The 23,241-nt window shown below is 37.3% G+C and overlaps 1 protein-coding gene across 1 annotated transcript in view; it reads right to left on the reverse strand.

The window, feature by feature from the left end:
• Positions 1-23,241, reverse strand: part of vangl1 (VANGL planar cell polarity protein 1) — a 68,785-nt gene that overhangs the window by 25,567 nt on the left and 19,977 nt on the right. Inside the window, exons 2-3 of the mRNA XM_036573179.1 lie at positions 17,418-17,603; positions 8,371-8,503 (exon numbers count right to left, since the gene is read on the reverse strand). Of these exons, the coding sequence (XP_036429072.1) occupies positions 8,371-8,503; positions 17,418-17,479 (195 nt within the window). The 5' untranslated portion in view covers positions 17,480-17,603. The remainder of the gene's footprint in view (positions 1-8,370; positions 8,504-17,417; positions 17,604-23,241) is intronic.

A 23,241-nucleotide genomic window follows, 5' to 3' on the forward strand; every position in this document is an offset into this window, starting at 1 on the left:
GCGGCTGCATTAAAAAGAGACCAATAGTCTAAATAATAATACCTGCAGTTTACCAAGTTAAATGCTAGCAAGTCACCAGTAGCATACAGTTGGCCTGCTCAGAAAGCAGGGCAACAATGAGCCTTTCAGAGCATGACATCGTTGTTGGAATGGAAAAATGTCTGTAAAGTTCATGGCATCCTATCAAAAGTTTTGTATGAAACTGATGCAACATTTTCCAGCAGCTAGAGCCACTGTGAACCACTTTGTTTTACACAGATCTGTTTTTATTGTAGCACCATCTGTGGTTGGTTGTTCTGCATCAGTCCCTTCCTGTCAATTTAGCCAGTTTTTGCCCATGTCGAGCGATGCTACAGAACAGAAACTATATGACAGCAAATATCCTGTTTCACTCTGGTTCTTTTCTGGATTCCACTGCAATAATACACATGGAATTAGACAACTGTAATTGCTGGCGTGCTCTCACCCCTCTTCAGAAGCAGGAGTGTGTGGTTACACTGAAGGATTAGACAGATCATCTTCCAGCCTAGAGTAGTCCTACACACTCAGCTATGAAGAGTGATCTGTGTGGAGAGGGTAATCTTTGAGACACACACACGGTTCACTGTGTATGTAAGAGTACAGTGACAGCAGTGCTTTAAATAGAAGTGAAGATGTGGCTTCCAACAGGTTTCTAATCATGTCCTCAGGAACCATTAGCCAGTTCATGTCCTCATCCTGCATATCAGTCAGTGTTTCGCAAGGTTTGTGTTCAAACAATGTCAAAATGTGGCGATATATTCCCTAAAGTATTTATGTACTACTGCCTCCATCTAGCTGCTGTGTCTGCTGTCATTGTTAAAGGAAGTCTTTGAACAACATGTCTTTTCTAACCCACTTTTCTTCCTAATTGGTCATTCTCAATTCCACCAACTAGCTAGGTCTCCCTCTAAAACATAATGGTACCAAGCTGGGGCGGTGAAGGCTAGTACATGCTTCCTTCCAGCCACTGCTTCTTTTCAAACTAACGCAACATCATTAGACAGATCAACGTGCTTAGAGGAGAACGTGAGTTCTGTTGGGTCAGCAAACAGATGCCCGCGTTGGCTAGCATCGAGCTGAGTGATGGGTGAGACAAAAGACCATCCTACCCACCCAGAGAGTGTGAGACCTATTATGCTCCTTTGGGCTCCCGGCCAAAATATCAGCTGCACATGTACACCCACTTTTTACAATCCTTCCTCATATGCATATCGCTGCTGTCGGAAGAAAACCAGTTCAGTTTTTGACATAGTTTTACAGTGTGTGTAAATTTCATGAAGAATGGACCAAAAGAAACGGTCCAAATTTACTTGGAAAAAATTCTGGTCCCACTGACTTACATAAAAAGTAAAATATGTTTTTTCCTCTCCTGTTACCATTTTGGAGATACGAGGTTTCGTTCTGACAACAGCGATATGCAACACGTATAAAGAAGAAAAGCTCAATTTATGTTTTACCATGCACACGGCCCATAAAATGCCTACATTTTCAGAATGTATGTGATTTGCACCTCAAACTAGCGCAAAAGGCTTAGTACATTGAGCCTTTTGTATTAAACAATATGAGAAGGGAACACATTCTGTTATTGGCAGCTAATTACCTGATAAAACTGTACTCAGTAAAGCTGGGATAGTTTTATCTCAGGATCTCAGTGATTTTAATGCAGTATGAGTCCACAATGTCTGTAGTGTTTACAAGTCTGTTAAGTAATAATTCCGGAGCAAATTACCAACATTCGCTGGACCGGAAGCTCCCTCGGTCCTGTTTGAATTGACATCAGAGTTACATAATAAAAAAATTATGGTTAATAGAAAATAATGCATCCATTTTTTCTTTTTTTTTTGCAACCTGAAGACAATGCAAATTAAAAAAATTGAGCTTTAATTCTTCAATCCTCAAATTCATGACAACAGACGTCACCCCACACTAAAATTATATGTAACGTCTCCTCCATCATCAAGTGTTGTGTTCTGATTTTTTTGTGCTATCTTTGCTATTTAGCTGCAGAACATTATTGTTCATAGGCGTGACATGTCACATATAACACTGACGTGAACGCCTGCAAAATAACACTACGATCAGGGCTATTTGGAGTAATTCGGCGAAATTACACAGTTCATTCATCCCGTATGAATTGACCAGTGAAATTATGCACAGATTACATTATCAGACCTCTCCAGGCAAAGCTAATCCAGCTCAAATAGGTTTTAACACAATCTGAGGGATTACACAATTTGTAGCCTGCATTTCCAGGAAACAACAACACCTGCACTGCTATTTTGAGGAAATGTACTTCAGATACAGATCAGTTATTTTCTTAACGCAAGTCTCAGCCAGTCTAAATCAATCTACTTTATTTCGAATTCAGTGAGTCAAAACTGTCAAGACTAATTAACATAAAAAATCATTACAGTCCAACATGTTCTATGAGACTGAGATAAACAGAGACAGCATGACAGCTAATTGCAATAGCTAATCATAATCATTAAAATAATTTACTTTGATTTAATATGTCCTAATAACACATTTTAAGCATTGGCTATATTCATTCAACACAGGCCTCAGGAATTTATGTTTCACACTTCTTTTAGAATTTTTGTTAACATGAGCCCAATCTAACATGCAACTTTCATTAATGTTTTAAAATAATAGGCCTTGATTTTCTTTAATTGCAATATTTTACAGTTATTACATGTATAACTTATTCAGTTCCTAAATGTGTACTCCATTATGTCTTTCTCTACATGTTCATTTCTGAATGTGTAAGTATGCTATCAGCTGAACAATGCACACGCAGTTTAAAAGCATTCCAACCTACGTCTACAGTTTCCTTACTGTAGTTCACATTTCACACACAGTCACACCGCATGGCAGCCATAATAAAGGGCACCTCAGCCAACATAGCTGCATTACATGCTGAAGAATAGGTCTCCAAGCAAACATGACAACCAGTCAGGGATTAGCATTAGCCTGCTAGCACTGCCAGGGGCCTTCCTTTGTTCATGTGTCTAACACATAAACGAGACACCCAAACTGAGCCGCTTTAAGAGCGCATGTATGTATGTGTGCTCATCCACTGAAGCTTTTACACTTGGACTGGCCTGAATTATTCAAATACTTAAGTATTCGTTTCTTTTGTTGCTATTTGTTCCCTTATTTAGTTCCTTATTTGTTTTTTGTTTACTCCAACAGAATTCCAGAACACTCTTGTAGATTCCTGATTTTTAGTTACAGGCTTATTTATCACCATTTTCAACAAAGCATTTATTCATAAAACCAGGAGAACATGGCACTGACATATTAGGCTGTAAAAATCAGAAATGGTATACAATACATTTTTAAACAATAATTAACATTTAAACAATAAGAAACAGCCAAATACACATTCATTTGTTTGGCTGTAGTTTAAACAGTTGAACGACATTCAGGGGGGAAACTGAGTGTCCTCAGTCACTCGTTTAGCCGCCGTGGAGCTAAGAGATGGAGATAAATAGAGACAGCAAGATGGCTAATCAATTTGGTTGATTCTTAATGAATTTAGTATAAGACACTGAAATGACATTCTGAAGCATCAATGCTAAAGGAGATGTACCTTCTGTCAAAGTTATTTCACTCGCGATGCAATGGAACTTATGCACCCCTAAGTTAGCAGTGCAATATAAACTCAGTAAATCAGGAACAATGGCTATGAAAACACAATGCTCAACAAATATTCCAAAAGATTTGCGCCTTCAATGTATTTCTATGTCATTATTGGTATCTAATTTTGCAGACAGACTCATCTTTCTCCTTATCGACAATTTATTTGCTAAATGTAACATGTTGGGAATAAAAACAGCAAATAAATTGAAATTGTGCACTAAAAGAATTTGCAAACAACATTACATTATAGCACATCAGTCTCTCTGCATCTTTTTGACATCCATTGTAAAAAGGTATGTACGCATGTATAAAACTGTTTATTACAATTTGAAAAAACTGAATTGTTGAAGCCTTCTGCCCAATGACAGCTGGGATAGGCTCCAGCACCCTACCGCAACCCAGGAGGATAAGCGGTTTAGATGATGTATGTATGTATGTATGTATGAACTGTTGAAACTAAATTGATTAAAATATATTACATTTTTAATTTGCTAAATAAATATGGTTAATTATGAAATATAAATGCTACTGTTTTTAAGGGTAGTATTAAGAATGAGTATACGACTACTAGCTCGGAAAACAACGAGTATCCAAAGCGTGTAAAGTGCCTGTCCTATCATACACTGATATTAGTCTTGGCTAACAGTTTTATTCAGCACTGATTTAAATTAGAGTATGTTAGGTATGATCTCTCTTGGTTTGGACTTCTACACTATGCATGAGAACAAAAGAAGCACTAAAAAATATTTATCTCTGGTTTTAAAACAGAGGTGATTATAAATGTAAAACCTGACATCAAACTGTCTATCACTTACCAAGCAGCAGAGCATCTTTTTCTTCCTGACGTTTGTCAATCTTATTTCATTCTGCTGCTTCTGCAGCTTATGGTTGGATGAAAGAAGCAACTGTCCATTGAGTTATATTGCAAGTGAGTTTTAAGTAAATGCATTTTCTCGATAAACAGGACAACATATCAAAATGACTGTTCTTGATTATTGACCATGTATTACAGATGCAGCAGACAGAAGTTGGGTTGGGCAGTGCTGTGGTATTTCTTTAATGCATACAGTGTCCATACTGCAATGTAGCCTATACATCACAACATAAGGGCTTTACTACGTTATGTATTATAGCCATACTTCTGCACTGACCAGTGGAATGTAACACACACTGCGCACTTGCACTAATGAATTCTGAGAGACATGAGGAACTGTAAAAACTGTGTGTTATCTCCCACTGAGAAAAAGCCAAGTAGGTCAGAATGACTGAGGTCTGGTATGAGGCCTAGGGCAGCATCTCTCTCTCTCTCTCTCCATAAAGTGTCATTCCCATTTTTACTGCCGCTCTAATGTGTCCCTCTCCTTGCCTGCTCTCTTTTGCTGTAATACCTCCATTATTGTTTAATAAAGCCAATCAAAGAGAGTGCCAAACCCAATATTTCAACTGTTTTATTTTAATGAAGCCATGAATATGATTTTGTTTATAACTGCAGTGTTTTTCTGCACATGCAAACTCATTACCTTTCAGTGTAATTCACTGTTTTTAATGATAGCTCTGCCATTCACATGCATCATGTAGATTCGATGGGTGGGGGTTGTGGGGGCATTTGAAACGTAAGAGAGAGTCTGTGAGAGAAAATCCTGCTCTTCCCATCAAACACAGCACAGCAGCAGCTCATGGTCATTACTCAGCCAACCTACAGATACAGTGTTTAATTTTTATTGGCCAGTAAGAACTAAGGTAACTAAACACTGATAGAAAAGGTTTGAGAGCCTGTTAAAATGCATAGACATTTACTCAATTAGTCTTTTAAAAGGTTTCAACTTCAACAACCTTCAACACGTGAAGGCAGAAAACACTGTGACCTTTAACATTCTTCATAAACTAATATGGAAGGCAAGCAGAGTGATAGTGACACACTAAAAGCCAATAATACACAGAGAAGATGCTCCACTGTTCATGAGGAAGTTTCCACTTTGCTCAACTTGGAATCAAGGGCTGATTTACAGGATCCATACATGACATGATTTCACATGAAAATGATGACCAAATAAGTATTTCCTCTAACATACTTTAATCACCATTTAGGAATCAGAGAAAAAACAGTTTTTGTTTCATGGACATTTTGTTAAATATCTAAATGTAACTTTATCATCACATAATAAATCACAGAGCATGTTAAACAATTAATTACATTTATATTCAATTTACATTCTCTATTGACAGATTTGAGCCTGCACTTCTGACTTCTTTCTATAAAATAAGACTATACATACAACAATAACTTTTCATCACATTTAAATCATAATAAAGTTACTTAGTGAAAAGACAGTCACATTTCCTGACCGGTGAAGTCACCTTCCAAGGTGAGCAAAAGCATGCCACTCCATTTGAGAGTTGAACAGTAAAACACAAATGATGGGCCTCTATTTACAACAGATGTGGGATCTCCAAAGAATATTTCTGCCTGATTTTGTTTACACTGACCTCTTAGTATAATAAGCAACAGATTTTTCTGAAAAAAAAAGAGAATAATTTTTGGACATAATCCGTATTTGCATAGTTGAACTCGACATGGTTGACTCCACAGCAATTACCCTAGTACTTTAGTCTGAGAGTGCACCAGAATGTTCATGATAAAATCACAACAATGTTCTCCCTCGAACGATGTCACCGGACCCCACTACAGTGGACTGGTTTCTGAACTTGACACTTTTTCACTGCTCATGATTTTTCATGTCTGTTGTCAAATGTCAATATTAAACATAAACGGCTACAAGTTCATTCTGTCACTGTTGGGACAAAACCCTGCCTCTCCATTTTTCTCATTTTTCATTTTTTTCACATAATTTCATCAAGTTAGCTACCCTTTACACCGTGTCAAAATTTCATGATCAATGTACTAAAACTGTTTGGAATAAATTATTTCTCAATTAACTTTCACTAAAAGTTAAGAACGTTTTATCCTTTTTCTGTTAAGTTAGCCTTTTGAAGTTTTGTTCTGACAGTGACAATATATACAGTATTAGGCAACCAAGAAAACTGTTTAAAATATTATATTGGCATTTAATTGTTTTTCTGCTTGGAAAAACTAAATAACATGGAAACAAATTAACATACATGTAAAAAGTGAGATGATTTATTTTACATATTATGCATATCTTGGTTAGAGGAATACAGTTAGAAGACCACAGGTTTGGGTTCTCATTTCCCACTGCTCTCCAGCCACTGCATGGATTTGTTCAATTTCATCAGGAGAACACCTGATTTAATTTAAAGAAGGACTGATTAGGTAAACTAAGTATTGGATGCTAACCATAAATACTGAATGTCCTCCAGGAGAGCTTTGGAAATGGTTAATCTAATACAATAGATTAACAATACAATAATACAATTATCTAACAATCTAATAGTGTTTCCCAACTCTAGACCTGGAGACACATTGCCCTTCATACGTTCCCTGCTCTCTAATTCCTAGCAAATTTTACATGTTAAAATATCTGCGTCCCAAATAAATATTTCTTAGCTATATTTTGCACCAAAGTGCACTCCTACGTAGTGCACTTTGTAGGGAGCAGGGAGCCATTTGAGATTCAGCCCCAGCACAAGAAGAGGGGCGCCGCTGGATTATGGCTAAATAAGTCTCATGGTGGTAATTTGGTGACCAAAAAGTACTTATAAAACAAGAGTTTTTGCATTAAACAGCGCTGACTTATTATATGTTCATTCTTATATGACATAATCTTAAAATGATGAAATGACTGCAGTATACAGCGATGGGTGATCAATTATTCTCCTCATTCAGCAGTTTGGCAATGATACCATTCTTTAAAGGAACTACATTACTGGCAGAATACTTGTTTATGTTGATTATTTTTTTTTCTAAAAGCAATAAGCCACTTGAGGCTGTGCGCTACTGTGATTTTATCACAGGAAGGGAGTTTTAGGCACTCTGCTTCACGTTGTGACAAACACCCTGCCCGTGGTAAAATCGCAGTAACCCATGGCCTCTTGTGGCTTATTGTTTTATTAATTTATAGTTCAAACTTTAATATATTATAAAATACTATACTATAAATTTTTTTAATATTTATGTGTATTATTTTTCCACACATTTAGTGTACTGTGTAGTATTTTTCTCACGTTTCTGTGAATCTGTCTATCTGTATTCTCTCTCTCTAATGATGATAAATTTATGGAATATGTGAGTTAAATTTGCCCCGCCCCCCTTTTAAAGTATGTAATAAAGCACCTAAAAACCCTTGTGGTTTTGAATTTAACATTTCCGTAATGTCATGAAAACCAACACATTGACATACTATATCTATCTTGTCAATCACTGAGGTTATAACGAGTGTTTAAACCTGACCTACTTTTTGAATGAGGCACAATACAGGACATCCATTCAGAACACAGGTTATTTACATATATCAGTCTTAAAGATATAGTAAAAAAAACAGCCTGTTTAATTCTATGGGATAAAGAGAGGTTGTAAAATGGATATGGAAAAATGAAAAATGATTGTTTTGGTACATTTGGGAAAAAATAAAATGCAAGAAACATTCAGGATACAGGCCCTTTAATAATAAGACAACTTTTAAACTGCAGTGCTTTCCTCCCACTCACTCTCCTTCTCACAAACACAACACACCTGGAAGTGTGTGTATACCTCAGTAATGACAGAGTGTGTGTGTAGTCTGTACTGACCTGTGGCTCTGTGGTGGGGGGGGTCTGCTCTGCTCCTGCTGAGTGTGCGGACGCAGTGCTGATGGTGACATTTTTGTCGGAGCGGTTGCTGCCATCGCGGCTGCGTGGTTTGTGTCGCTCTCTGCTGCGCTCACTGCAGGACAGAGACACACACAGAGATGGAGGAGAGGGAAACGCCGTCGCCGTCGCCATCACACACACACACACACACACACGCACTCAGTGTTAACACACAGTCAGAGTTGCCATTCCTCCTTCTTCCACCTTTATCCCCTCCTCCTCCTCCTCCTTCTTGGCCTCGGCCTCTTGGACGCACACTTGATCTCTAACTCTCTCTCTGTCTCTCTCTCTGCACTGAAGCAGCTGGTGTAAACTGGGTTAGATGCAGTCAGCTGTGACGGCCCTAATCCTTACAGGGCTTATTTACCCCCACACGCTCTCTCTCTTACTCTCTCTCTGTCACTCGCTCTCTTGCTCACTTTCTCTCTTTCTCACTCTCTCTCTATTGCTCTGTCTCTCTCTTTCCATTTCTCTGTCTATCTCTCACTCATTGTCTCTTCTTTTCTCTCTCTCTCCCTTTCCTTGTTCTTTCTTTCTTACTTTCTAACTTCCTTTTCTCTCAAGGTCTTTCTCTCTCTCTTTCCCTCTCAATCTTCCTTTTTTCCCCTCTTCCTTTCTCTCTGTCTCTGGCTTTCTTTGACCCCATTTACACCCGGTCACTTCATGCATCTTAGGTATCAAGACTATACCTGGATCTGGCAAAGCCACGTAAAAATACAAGTATAAACGCACCCAAGACACAGATACAAATAAAATCACTCAAACTAAGTCAGGAGCTGTTCTGAGACGCATCTGAGTCACGTTATAGCAGTGTAAACGCATCTGTCTCTCAAAGACACATTCAACACCTGAAAATCCTCTTCATGCAGTACGTCACTGGGCACCTGATCCGGGTCTGTGCGGAAAATAATCATGGAGGACACACATGGTTGAAGACCAGACAAAATGAAACAGCAATCTGGACAGACAAAACAGGAGCCATCTACCACATAGTACAGGAAGAAGCTGAACGGATAAACAATTGGTAATTGGTTGCCAAGTAATGAGTGGATTTGCATATTCCATTCCACACAGCAATTGGATTTCAGTCCGACTACCAAGCGTAAATGCATGTGGCTAAAATCTTATCAGGATACAATCCAGATACTAGTCATATGACCTGACCAGGTGTAAACAGGGTCTATTTCTCTCTCCCCTCTCTCTCTTTCTCTCAATTCAATTCAAGGTGCTTCGTGGGCATGAACTGCAATGAACAACTACTGCCAAAGCGATGAAAAAAAGTGCTAAATGTTAAAAGTGAAAAATCTGTATTTCTTTTTCTGCCTCTAATTTTCTCTCACTTTGTTTCTCTCTTTCACTCTCACCCTCTCTTACATCTCATTCTCTCTGTCTTCCTTTCTTATTCTTCCCTCCTTCCTCTCTCTCTCCCTTCTTCACTCTCTATTTCTTTCTCTTTAACTCTTTTCCTATCTTGCTCTTTCTCTTTTTTCTTTTTCTGACTCTATACCTCTACTCTTTCTGACTCTTTTCCTTTCTCTTTCTCTCTGTGTCTTTATTTCTGCCTGTTTTTCTCTCTTTGTATCTCTCTCTCTTTTCTCCCTCTTTCACTGTCATATCTTTTTTTGTTGTCCTCTCTCTCTGTCTCTCTCTCTCTCTCTCTGTGCTGTTGTCCTGTGTTGCTGCTTTATTTTCCCAACAGTTCATGTTTATCTGCATTTCAACACAAAACACAACAAACAAAACAATGAATAGACATAAACAAATAAACACACACACATGCGTGTGTGCAGTATCAGAGGGCAGCAGACTGAGAGCGTGTCCCCTGATGTCTGGCAGGGTAATTCTCTGGGTCACTGCCTCCTCTCTGTATAACATACAGATTAAACTCGTTTAACAGCAGCCATTTTTCAAAGCACAGTAATCCATCAGGAATGCAGGCCTGCATGCAAAGCTTTCAGCTGCGTTTTCCAAAAATACGATCCACGGATGCACAAGGTGTGGCAAAAGAAGCAGAAAAACAACACGGTTTGTCATGTTAGATGTGTTTGAAATCTACCACAGTCACTGAAATGAAGGAAAACGCAGCAGAAGTTCTGTAACCCACTTCTGCCTGATAAGTTCTCAGTAAATGGAGCAGTGTGTCCTGTGGCACTGTCTTTGGTGAAGCTGTTAGAATGAGCAGACTGGCACAAACTTTTCTTCTGTGGCTTAAACAGCTCTGTGTGGTTTAGCGAGTCTTCAGACACACATGCAGACACAAGGTGGGGATACATTTCACTAGTGCTGGGTGGGGCTGGAAAAATTCAACATCACAAAGTTTTCCAGTTTTTTGCACTTTTGTATTTGTGTTAATAAAGTTAATGAAGCCATGCTTCCTGAGAACTGCTCTGCTACGCCAGAAAAACGTCTAACAGACCTCAGCAAGCTGGTTTTGTTCAGACTGTTCTGTTTTCTTCACACACACATTTCAAAAGAAAGAAATTTATTTGGGTTTTATATGTTTTAAACTGTTCTTTCAAAACAGAAACATGAGTGAACAGCACTGGTATTGGATCAATCGTCGGTATTGGGAATCAGTATCAGGAGAGGAAGAGTTTGATCCAAAAAGGTTGGATCAGTGAATTTCTAATAATTTCACTTAATATCACTTTATATCCAAATTAGTTCAAACTGCAGTCCACAGTAAAAAAAAAAAAAAATTTAATAAAATAAGTATTAAGTATTCAGATAAACTCTCACAACTGAAGCATTTTGTAAAGTTTCAGTAGTGTCATGATTGTTTTGTTAGTGACAAAATGAAATGTCCAATCATTTGTTTTAATAAAATAAATGTAATTAAGGTACAGCGTCACTCACAGCAAAAGATTTTAGTCTAAAGTCCAAATTAATTCATCAGCAGTCCTCAGGTGCTCCCAGACAGAGAACAATTTCAATTTCATTAAAAAAAATAAATAAACACTGCATGGCAACCAGAACACCAGTCTTTCATGGGCCATTATATCAGTGACATAACGCTAATTATCTATCAATTCTTAAAGCAAGATCAAGGCATGTCAATATCGTGGTAAATCAGTATAGACAATACATTACCCAGCACTACATTTACCTTAGAAGTCTGGAGTTACTGTACTTAGTTATACTAGTTAAACATGATTACACAACTGCATGAATAATTACACAGTTTCCTACAGAATTACATTTGCACTCTATTTCTATTGTTTGTTTCAATGTCAAAAATGACAGACAAAATGAATGTATAAGAAAATGTAAGCGCAGTGCATTTTTCCTCCACAGGCTGCTTGCTCCTGGGGGTCCAAGTCATCTTCATTTTGGTTAATTTGCAAAAGCTGGCAAGTCATTAAACGTCCACATCTGCTGAAAGATCTTCAATTTCTTTTTAATCACTATGTCAATTGCAATTTAACCATCTCTTTTCAAGCACTGCCTCTGCTAGATATTCGCCGCAGGCCTGAGCCTGTTACAGCAATACTGACTGTGAAAAGGCATTTGCAAAGCCTGGATTCTGCTGTTTGACTCAGAAAGCAAACCAACGGAACTACACGTACACTCAAAACAATGATGCACTGCACTGAATTTACTTGAATCCAATAGATACATGTTTTAGTGTGGAAATGACAAACGTATTTCAGTGTTGGAAATTCAATGCACTAGAAATGAACAATTAGAGGTTTCATATCATTTAAAGGTTTAGGTTTTTAATTTCAGTCCTCAGTAGATCAGTAATCAGTAACCTGCAGAACACATTCACCTTGGCTATGTTATCCAAGGCTTGGACACAAAGGGAGACACCACTAGTCTGCATGTGGCCAATGAACAGAGAAGCACATCATGATCTTTTTATCCCCACTGGTGTGTAAGTGGTTATGAAAAGGGCTGTAACTTTTGAATATTTTAATTTTTTGAGTGTTCTACAAGAATAAGAAAAATCCTGATGAATGAATAGAAGTAGTAGTAGTAATAGCAGTAGTACAATATCATTATATAAATATCATGCATATATATATATATATATATATATATATATATATATATATATATATATATATATATATATATATATATATATAAAACAAGTTGAAATACAACAAAGAAATGAAAAACATCACTGGTAAACAATTATTTTCATAATAAGCAGCATAAAATGCTAATCTGTGTGACAATGCGCAATTTGGATGATAAAGGATTTCAAGCACACGTTAAACTCTGCTGTGTTGCTCTTATTTCCACACACAGTCTCAAGAAGTTTCCTTCTGCTCACTAGCCAGCAATCTCTCATTTATTCTCTAAAATAATTAAACTGAGAGTGTGCTAGTTAGCTAGCAATCCCTGAGCCACAGGAAACTTCTTCGTATTTATAGAGATTGTCGCCTCAAATCAGAGTGTTAGGAATGGAGTGTCTTATACAGAGCTAGTGACAAGCTAACAGTTAGTCTATTAAACAAACTTAGTTTCCTCAGTTCATAAAAGTGGTAAAAGCGTCAGCAACAGCAAGGCGAAAGCCACAGGTGAGCAGTTATTTCCTGTGGAAGTAGGTGATTTTAGTTGCAGTTTAGTGACTAGCAGCAAGCGACACATCGGCAGGGTGAGAAGTGACAAGTTGAGTTGAAATTTTTGCAAAAATGCAAATTAACTATGATGTAGTGAAGCAATAATTTGAACAATTGGCTCAAAATACATCCCCATTTCCAAAAAAGTTGGGACGCTGTGCAAAATGTAAGTAAAAACAAAATGCTATGATGCAAATATGGTGCAAATCATGTAAACCCTATATTTCATTGAAAATTGTACCAAGACCACACATCAAATGTTAAAACTGACAAATTTTATTGTTTTTGAAAAATATTTGCCCATTTCGAATTTGATGCCAACAACACGGTACAAAAAAGTTGGGACAGGGGCAAGAAAAGACTGGTAAAGTTGTGTAAGGCTAAAAAAAAACACCTGGTGATTGATTGACAACAGGTCAGTAACATGATTGTGCATAAAAAGATCATCCCAGAGAGGCTGAGTCTTTCAGAAGTAAAGGTGAGGAGGGGTTCACCACTCTGTGAAAGAGGGACAAGGCTGAAAACCAGTATTTGCTGGCCATTATCTTTGGGCCCTCATGCAGCACTGCATTACAAACAGACATAATTCTGTAGTGAAAATCACTGCATGGCCTCAGAAACACTTCTGAAAAACAGTCTGTGAAAACAGTTTGTTGCTGCATCCACAAATGCAAGTTAAAACTCTAAAACACAAAGAAGAAACTGTACATAAACAGGATCCAGAAATGGTGCCACCTTCTTTGGGCCCAAGCTCATTTAAAATGGACTGAGGGGAAGTGGAAGAGGGGAAGTGTCCTGTGGGCCGACGAATCAACATTTGAAATTCTTTTTGGAAATCATGGACACAGTGTCCTCTGGGCTAAAGACCACTCAGCTTGTTATCAGTGCACAGTTCAAAAGGCAGTATTCATGATGGTATAGGGGTGCATTAGTGCACATGGCATGGGTGACATGCACATCTGTAAAGGCACCATTAATGTTGAATGATATATACATGTTTTGGCAACATATGCTGCCATCTAGACAACGTCTTTTTTAGGGAAGGCCTTGATTATTTCAGCAAGACAATACCAAACCACATTCTGCATGTATTACAACAGCATTGCTCCAAATTAAAAGAGTCTGGGTGCTAAACTGACCTGCCTGCAGTCCAGACCTGTCACCACTGATAACATTTGGAGGGTTATGAAATGAAAAACAAAGTAGACCCCGAACTGTTGAGCAGCTGAAATCCTTTGTCAAACAAGAACAGGAAAACATTTCACTTTCAAAACTACAGCAATTGGTCTCCTCAGTTCCAAACGCTTATAGAGTGTTGTTAAAAGAAGAGGTGATGCAACACAGTGGTAAACATGCCCCCGTCCCAACTTTTTCGGAATGTGTTGTTGGCATCAAATTCAAAATGGGCATATATTTTCAAAAAACAATGAAATTTCTCAGTTTCAACATTTGAGATGTTGTCTTTGTAGTATTTTTCTTTAAAACTATGGTTTATATGATTTGCACATCATAGCATTTTATTTTTATTTACATTTTGCACAGCATCCCAACTTTTTTGGAAACGGGGTTGTATATCCTCAGACCAATCACAGAGACGGGGGTCCGAGGTCCCTAGCTATTGCTTTCCGAACTCTTTTGTTCCTATAGCCATTTTATTCCTATCGCCAATAGTATCACTCAAAATATGGAAAAGAAACTTATAAATATGTACACTTTATATGTAAATATGTAAATGACATTAGCCTCCTGTTTATCAAAAAGCATGTGATGAGAATGCTAATTTCTGCTAGAGGGAATTTGAGACTCTCCATTATAAGATAACATCAAGCTAACAAAGGGAGTTATATGAACAATAAAAAGGTCTCTGTCTACTCCTTCTTCTGTTGTGCTGTGGCTGTTTTTATTGCTTACAAGCTCCCCTGTTACTGTGCATGTATAATATTGCAGTATATTGAATTACCAAAAACCGACACATGCCTTAAGTTTACAGGTTCCAAAAGTCTGAGACTACTAGTTAAAATGCTTCTGTTTTGCAGGCCCTTCTTGCTGTGAGGCAACAGAGCAGTTGGATCACAGAATTCCTAATAATTTCACTTGATCAGGTCACCTTATTTCTACAGAACTCTATTTCTACTCTTGCAACAATGTCATAGTCAGAAGTATTAAACATAGTGTCAACATTCATAATTTCACGTCATACTTTCACATGCATGATATTGCTTTCTTATTCACATTCATACGGGAATGAACAGAAACAAATCAACAGCATAGTAGTGAAAAAAGCGAAAGCAAAACACACACAATCTTTCCAGAGGAAGAAGTGGACAGAAAAACAGAAACAGAGGAAGGGTGTTAATGGCATAATTCTTATAGTGCTTAACCCACAGAAGCCTAGAGTTATTACTGTTGTTTGCCCTACATTCGATTTACATCAATGTTTATAATAATGTAAAGGATGGGTTTTCTTTTCTTTTTTTTCTACAAAACAAGATCGTGCATACGGCAATAACTTTTCAAATTCAAATTCAAATCATAATGAAACTCCTCTACACTACACATCTACACTTTCAACAGAATTTCTCTGTTTGTTTCAAAGAGCTCCCAGTGAGTAATACAGTGTAAACAGACATGTTTTAAGGTGTGAACACCACTGTAGGTCTAGAAGGGTTAAACTGCTGCTGTGCCTAAATTCCAGAGCTCCACTGGGACGTTTTTGGTGGAGTGGCGACAGGAAAGCCAGCAACAATAGAGGGCAAAAAATAGCTCTCTGCCTGCAGTGGGTCAGGTAGTGCCAGCAGTGTTCAGGCAGAGTGGGTCAACACCAGCAGTGCAGAGAGAGAGTAAGAGAGAGAGAGAGAGAGAGAGAGAGAGACAATGTGTGTGCAGGTTTCACATCACTATGGTTACCAGTCTCACCCTGAGTTACTGATAAGCAAGGAATACAGAGAGTCGTGCAAGAGAAAAGACTTATATCACAGTACACACGTCCACAGAGTGTCCAGTCTTTGCCTTTATTGCAGCTCCCATGTTTTCAATATTTCAAAGAAATCAGAAAATCTGAAATCATATGAAATCATATTTTTCCACACCTCCAAAGTTCAGTCTTAGAAGTTGGTTGCATTTTCTGTTTCTCTCAATCCAAGAAAATACATTCAGTGATGTTGAGGTCTGGACAGCTTCAGCTTCTTTAATTGATTTGCAGATGTTTTATCTACTTTTCTCAGTGTTGGCTTCTTGACAGTCTCCTTTCAAGCTCATAGCATTGAGTTGTCTTCTTACAGTGGAAGGATGGACAGAAACAATGTGGATTTTTTCCGATCTGAAGCAAGAGTGGAGCTTGATTTTCTCTCATAGATGAAAGCTTTAAGTGCTGTTTATCTGATAGTGACAGTTTTGGTGGTCTAGCAGGTTTTGCACAGTTGCTAGGAGCCCTATTTTCTTTGTATCCTTAAATCATTTCATTCCAAAACTCCAATTTTGTAAACTCCTGTTTTTCCCACTTTGACTTACTTCTTACTTGCGCAAGTGGATTATCTTATACCTAATGTCCTCACAAACATCTCCTGAAAATTAACAACTTCTACTTACTGGCCATTTTGACAGGAAATGAAATAAAATGCACATATGCATGGTAAATATGGTTAGAACAAAACCCTGTCTTTAACTTTACAAGAGAAGGAAAAAACACTCTTAAATTTCAGTGGAAGTTAATGCAACTGTTAAAGTTTCAATTCCAATCATTCTGGACCTTTTCTATTAGTCTGTTTATCACAAAAATGTGACACAGAGTAAAAGGTAGATCAAAGACAAAAATATAGATTTTTCTTTGAACAGGAGCGATAAGTAGGTACCTTCAAATAATATGAATATTATAACCTATATAAAAAATCAGTAATCTGGGTGTCTTAAAATTTTCACTGAACTAACAAATTAACAGAACATAAAACACAGGTTACTGTTCTGTTGAGTTCTCGTTTCACATTTTTTTTTTAAATCATCAAATGAGATATCAATATCAATGTCATATGACCAGGTTCTATACCATGTTATGCGCACTCTTGGCATTTTCAGGTCAAGACATGACCCTCGACATTCAGAAAAACATTTAATAGAGCAAACTCCCTAAAATCCCTCTCCCCCTTAATGAATCTTTATTCACAGTCTAGCTCATTAATTCTGCTGATAAAATTCATTCCTCATTAAATGCTAACAATTCTAATTATATTCATCTGTAATAAATAATTGAAATTAAAAAATCATTATAAATGAAATAAGCTCATTTTCCCCTCAGGTGAGTACATTGTGAAGTGTGAATGGGAGATTCCAGTGTAAACGTTAAATGGATTTAACTCACTGCAGTTTCTATAAAAAAGCAGAAAGTCAAAGCTGTGTGTTTAAAGATCCTTCAACATATTTTACCTGTGTCTGTTTGACCCTCGTGAGTGGTGGGAGTGGCCTGAGTGGACGGAGTCTGTGTCCATGGCGATGGCGGTTCTGCCCTATGATTACCGAAGAGATTTGTGGGGGGTGGCCAGAGAACAGTAAAGGCCACAGGCTGTCAATCAGGCAACAAAAAGTGATGACAATCAGCTACCAAATATCAACCTGAGAAAGAGAGAGGGAGAGAAAATGAGAAAGAGAGAGATTTAAATACACCAAGTATTACAGAAGTGCACTCAGACTAATTTTAATATTCAGGTATTCGAAAGAGTTCATGAACATATATTTGCTAAAAAAAAATACATTAGAAAATCTAATATTATTTATTATTATATCATGTATAAAGAATAATGAATTTACAATGAACCAAATGAATTTTATTTTTACCATGTCTCATATGTCTGTAGCAATAACATTACCCTTCACTTGAATTAAATAAACTTACATTTTACAGTTATAACAGAACAGCTGTAACAGAACCGAATAAGACTGTCATTTTGCAAGTGAAGTCTACGGAATGGAGAGCAGTATCTGCATTCTCAGTGGATTTGTTTGATAATTCTGTTCATTTCTTAATTCTGACACGCTGTATCTAGTGGTGTGCCATGAATGAATCAGGTACTTTGAGATCCCTGGTGTAGAGAAAGGACTGTTTAAATCTGTTTAACCCCTTAAATGGTCAGGGCCCACTGCCTGGCGCAAAGGTTTATTACACACTTCTGCCAACTCAGAATAGCTCAACCAGTTTGCATTGAAGATGTTAAAGGTTTTTTGATATTCAGTAATGACAGAAAAAAGTTTTCTTTCTAATTACCTCAGATGGAGGCAACACACTTGTCTGGTCTCGAGAACAATTTCTGAGCAAGACAAGGCCGAGTCCAAATAATGTCGAAACCGAGACCGTTAATTTATGGTCTTAAGGCCATAAAAATGCAGAGTGTCAACAGTAAAGTTTGGTGGAGGAGGGATGGTCTGGGGCTATTTTTCAGGGTTTGCTCTCAGCCTCTTAGTTCCAGTGAATGGTAATGTATATGCTACAGACATTTTAGACATGGTTTGTCTAAATATTAGTGCCTGACCTCACAAACGCTCTTTTGATTGAACTGTCTCAAACTTCCACAGACATCAGACAAATCTTGTGGAGAGCCTTCCCAGAAAAGGGGAGGCTGTCATAGTCACAAAAAGGCATCAACTCTATATTAATGCCTATGATTCTGGAATGGGATGTCCAACTACCTTACATAGGTGCGATGGTCAGATGTCCACTTCTGGCCATGTAGTGTACATTCAGTTTGCAGTTTTTCTCTATAACCATTACAATTATTTTGGATTTGATTCTTGTCTGATATAATATTTGTGATTGAGTAAATTGATGTGCAGTTTATTTTCATATTAGATTCTGGAGTTCAATGTAACAGTTTTGTAACAGTGTATTCAAGCATTTGCAAATTGAGCTACAGAAATACGCAATTTTGTTGAAGGCTGAGACTGAGGAGAAGTGAATTAAACTGAATGCAAACTGCACTCAAACAGTAAAACACTGTTCATGGTTTGGTCCAAACAGAGTGCTGACGTGCTAACTGCCTAAAATCTGTAATCACAATGCATCATATCATCATTTAAAAGACAAACTTCCAGTTTTCCCATAATCTTTGATCAAATTATAGCGAGTTTTGCCCACCTCTAAAACATCTTCTGATTTTTGGTAACATCATCTTAAACCAATGTAAATAATATAATGTTTCACCTTCCCCTACCCCCACCCACCACTTTAAATCAGCTGTACATCAGCTGTAAACATTTCGCTTAGCCTATATATTAGATGTTCATTTATAAAAACCTGTATTAAACAAAAAAAAACACTATCATATCTATACCAACAGTGTGACTTTTCATATGCACACAAGATAAACATGCAATTACTATCAAATTCTACATGTATTGCCATATTTTGACATCAACTGAGCTGTGTGCTATAAATGTTCATTAGGTTGAGTCTGATTTTTGACAACATTCTGCAAAGCTTTTCCATGCTCGCAAATACAGCTACAAAAAACAAATTGGTGGGCAGAGCCTGGATAGGTCAATTGGAACTGATGCTATTGTGCTCTGTCCCTATCAGTACACTATATGTCCAAATTCAGTTACTTTATGGTGCACCTATCACTGACACAGATGGTCAGTTGCGCACACACCACTTAATCTCCATAGAAAAGCACTGCCAATAGAATTAGACGCTCTGAAGCAGCCATACATGAGCTTAAGATCACCATGCCCAATACCAAGCATTGGCTAGAGGGGTATAAAGCCCTCCAGTATTAGGCTGTGGAGCAGTGGAACTGCATTCTCTGGAGTGATGGAGCTCCATCTAATCCATTTGGGATGAGTTATTGATGCAGATTTAATCATCCAATAGCAGTAGCTCACTAGTGCTCTTGTGATGAATGCAATTTAATTCTCACAGCAATGTTCCAACATCTAGTGTAAAGCCTTCCCAGAACAGCAGAGGATGTTACTGCAACAAAGAGGAACAAATTCCATATTAATATCCTTGACTTCAGAACAGAAGAATGAGCACGTGTCCACAAACTTTTGGACACAGTGTAACTCTCAATAAGCTATATTAAGCGAGCAAACACCTCTCCATGTTTAAAGCAGGAAGGTGTGTGTGCTGGTCACAGTTTTTTAAGCTGTGTCCCTTAGGAAAGGAAAGTGGGTCTTGAAAAGACAGCGTTAATGGCATAAAAGAGAAAAAAAACATACGTTGACATATTCTGGGATAAATAAAGTTGATGAAAGATCATATGACAGCTGAGTGGAAGAGGAAAGAGAATTTAGGCCACAGTGATTTATGAAGATACTCTACTCCTGCCTGACATCACACAGGAGACAAATATACATTCACGAATATGCACAAAAGGCCTAAAAACAAGACCACACCACAGGAGAGTTCGTCTTTCCACAAAGCCAGACAAAGCTCACATGAAACCACGAGCTAAAGATAACAAATATGTTAATAAGAGCAAACACACACACACAGTCTGCACATACAATCTCTACCACTGCACTGAATACCGCTTCAATACAGCTTACATTCAATACCTGTTAATATGTTGTTAAATGAATTAAACCAGGCTGCATTAAACCAGGACTGAAACTAGGGGTTCATAACCCAGACCAAAGCAATGCAAACAGGACTAACCTGTGCCACATCATAGCTTATGTTCAACAGATGTTTCATGTTTAAATTAATTGAATTGTTTTTAATAATTAAGTGCAAAACTTAAAAAGATCAGCACAAGACAGAACACATTACTTTGAAGGTTTGGTGGAAAATCCACAGAATTCTCTGACGTCCAAAAGGACGTTGATCAGATTGATTGGTGAATTTTGCTTCTTCAATTTTACACTGGAGCTACAAGGCTAATGCAGCTAGCAAGTACTGAACACTTAGTAACAATACACCAAATATCACCATAATACAAACTGCCTGTATAAATCATTATGTTAGTATGATACACTGTACCAATAAAATTGGACGGAAAATGTATAGTTGTATGCAAAAGTCTGGGCACCCCTGCTGAAATGACTTTCATTTTCTAAGTGAAAATAAATACACATCCTCTAAAAAGAACACATTTTTGCATATTTAAATGCACAATTAATGTTTATTTGTTGAATTTAATTTTTTGAAAACATAAAATGTGACCTGTGCAAAAGTTTACCACATTTAATATTTAATGTTTTATTTTTTCCAATGGGGAACATTCAGCAAATAAATAGAAATTGTGAGAAAAATGCCAAATTTGAGTTTATGCTCTGTAAAGGATGTTGTTTTTACATAAAAAAACCCAACAAAACATGTCCTAAAGTAATTCAATAATAATTTATATTTTTAAAATAATAATTAAATCATTTGGCCAGGAATGTTCAAACTTCTGCATATGACTGTATGTTGTATCCATCTATCTCTATGGCAGATTAAGCTAATATGTACAGTCCTACCTCAAGGGTACAACAAATGACAGAAAGTTTAATTTTATGCAGTGATGTCAACTGTTGAAAATTTCCAAGCTAGTGACACACTGCATTAACTTAAGAAAGATACAGTCTTGTGAAAAAATGTTTTTCACTTTGAGTGTCCAAGTTCATATCTGGAGATGTTAACCTGAGAGGTCACCGAACACATAACAGGCATAATACTGACCATGTCAACATCCTCAACAAGCTGTTATAGACATGTTGCTGACACCATTTTGTAACTGTAGTTTAACTGGATTAGGTTTTGGTTAAGATTAGGGCTAGGACTAGGGCCAGAGTGAAGTTTAGGATTAGGTTTTGGGTTGAGGTTAAAGTTACGGTTAGGACTAGGGCCAGAGTGAGGGTTAGGATTAGGTTTTGGGTTGAGGTTAAGGTTAGGGTTAGGATTAGGGCCAGGGTGAGGGTTAGGTTTTGGGTAAGGTTGGTTAAGGTTAGGTTTTGCTTAACGGAAGTACCATATTAAGTCTACTTCATGTAACATATCAACAATACATTACTTAATGTAAATAATGCATCAACAGTACATCTTCAAGATTTTACTTCAATGTATTCAGATGCTGTACAACTGCTACTGCTGTTCACTGCTACTTCACTGATATGTATTAGTCATCTACAAAGGACCACTCAAAATAAAGTGTTACCATTATTTTTAAAAAATATTTTTTTTAGTTTTATTTGTTAAGCTATATAATCTCCATCTCTCAATTCTTAAAATGAAGATCCAATGTACATAAGTTTAAATATGTTAAAAAAGACAAAGGTTTAAATGGGTGTCCTAAGTTTTTCACATGAATGTAGATACATGATAAAATTAAACAAAAGTTTGAATAAATGAAATGTTTGGACATGTTTGAACATTTTGGCGTGAAAGCAATGTGTAATCCAAGTAGCCGCTCCCATCTCTGTACCTCTTATCCCATGTGAATATATTACAGATACAAATATTACAGGTGTTGTAAACATATATATATATATATATATATATATATATATATATATATATATATATATATATATATATATGTAATCCCGCCTCCCTAGGTAGAACTAACCCTGTCCAAATAATGAGACTTACCACTTATACAGCAGTATTGTGTATGTTTGATAAAAATCATAAAAACTGACCCTTCAAAAATCTTTGAAAATCTTGCAAAACATCTCTGGGTTAAACTCTCTCTCTCTCTTTCTCTCTCTCTCTCTCTCTCCCTCTGCATGCCCACGTTTCACATTACATACGCTTGATTCCAGCCGCCTTGACTTCTAAAGGATGTCTGCATTTCACAGAAGAGCTGAAAGCTGAGAATTGGTTTGGTTCACTGAAGGTCACAAAAAAATCTGGATATCAGCTCCAGCAGCTCTATGCCTTTTTATTCACTGGAAGAAACGTATCTCCTGCTCTCTCCAGTCACAGAATGGTAAACTCTGATTCCAGTTCAGTTTGGCAAAGTCAAGGCTAAATGACCGGTATACCAGCAGGGATTTATCAAACACATCCTAATTACACACATTTTCAGACCTAATCTTCAGTTTCCAGGGCCGTCATCCAAGACAGCTGCTCAATAAATCCAGATGTTCTGCATCCTCATCAAGTGTGTTTAAAAACAGCTCCTAATCTGGACTTTGCCAGATCAATGCAGCTATCTGACCGCACACACACACACACACACACACACACACAGATTTCCCCAGGCACATTCCAAAACACCTACTCTAAGCAGCTATTCTGAGTCCTGCACAATTAAGAGGATTGTACACATTTCTA

This window comes from Colossoma macropomum, unplaced genomic scaffold (assembly GCF_904425465.1).
Source record: "Colossoma macropomum unplaced genomic scaffold, Colossoma_macropomum, whole genome shotgun sequence".
NCBI lineage: Eukaryota > Metazoa > Chordata > Actinopteri > Characiformes > Serrasalmidae > Colossoma > Colossoma macropomum.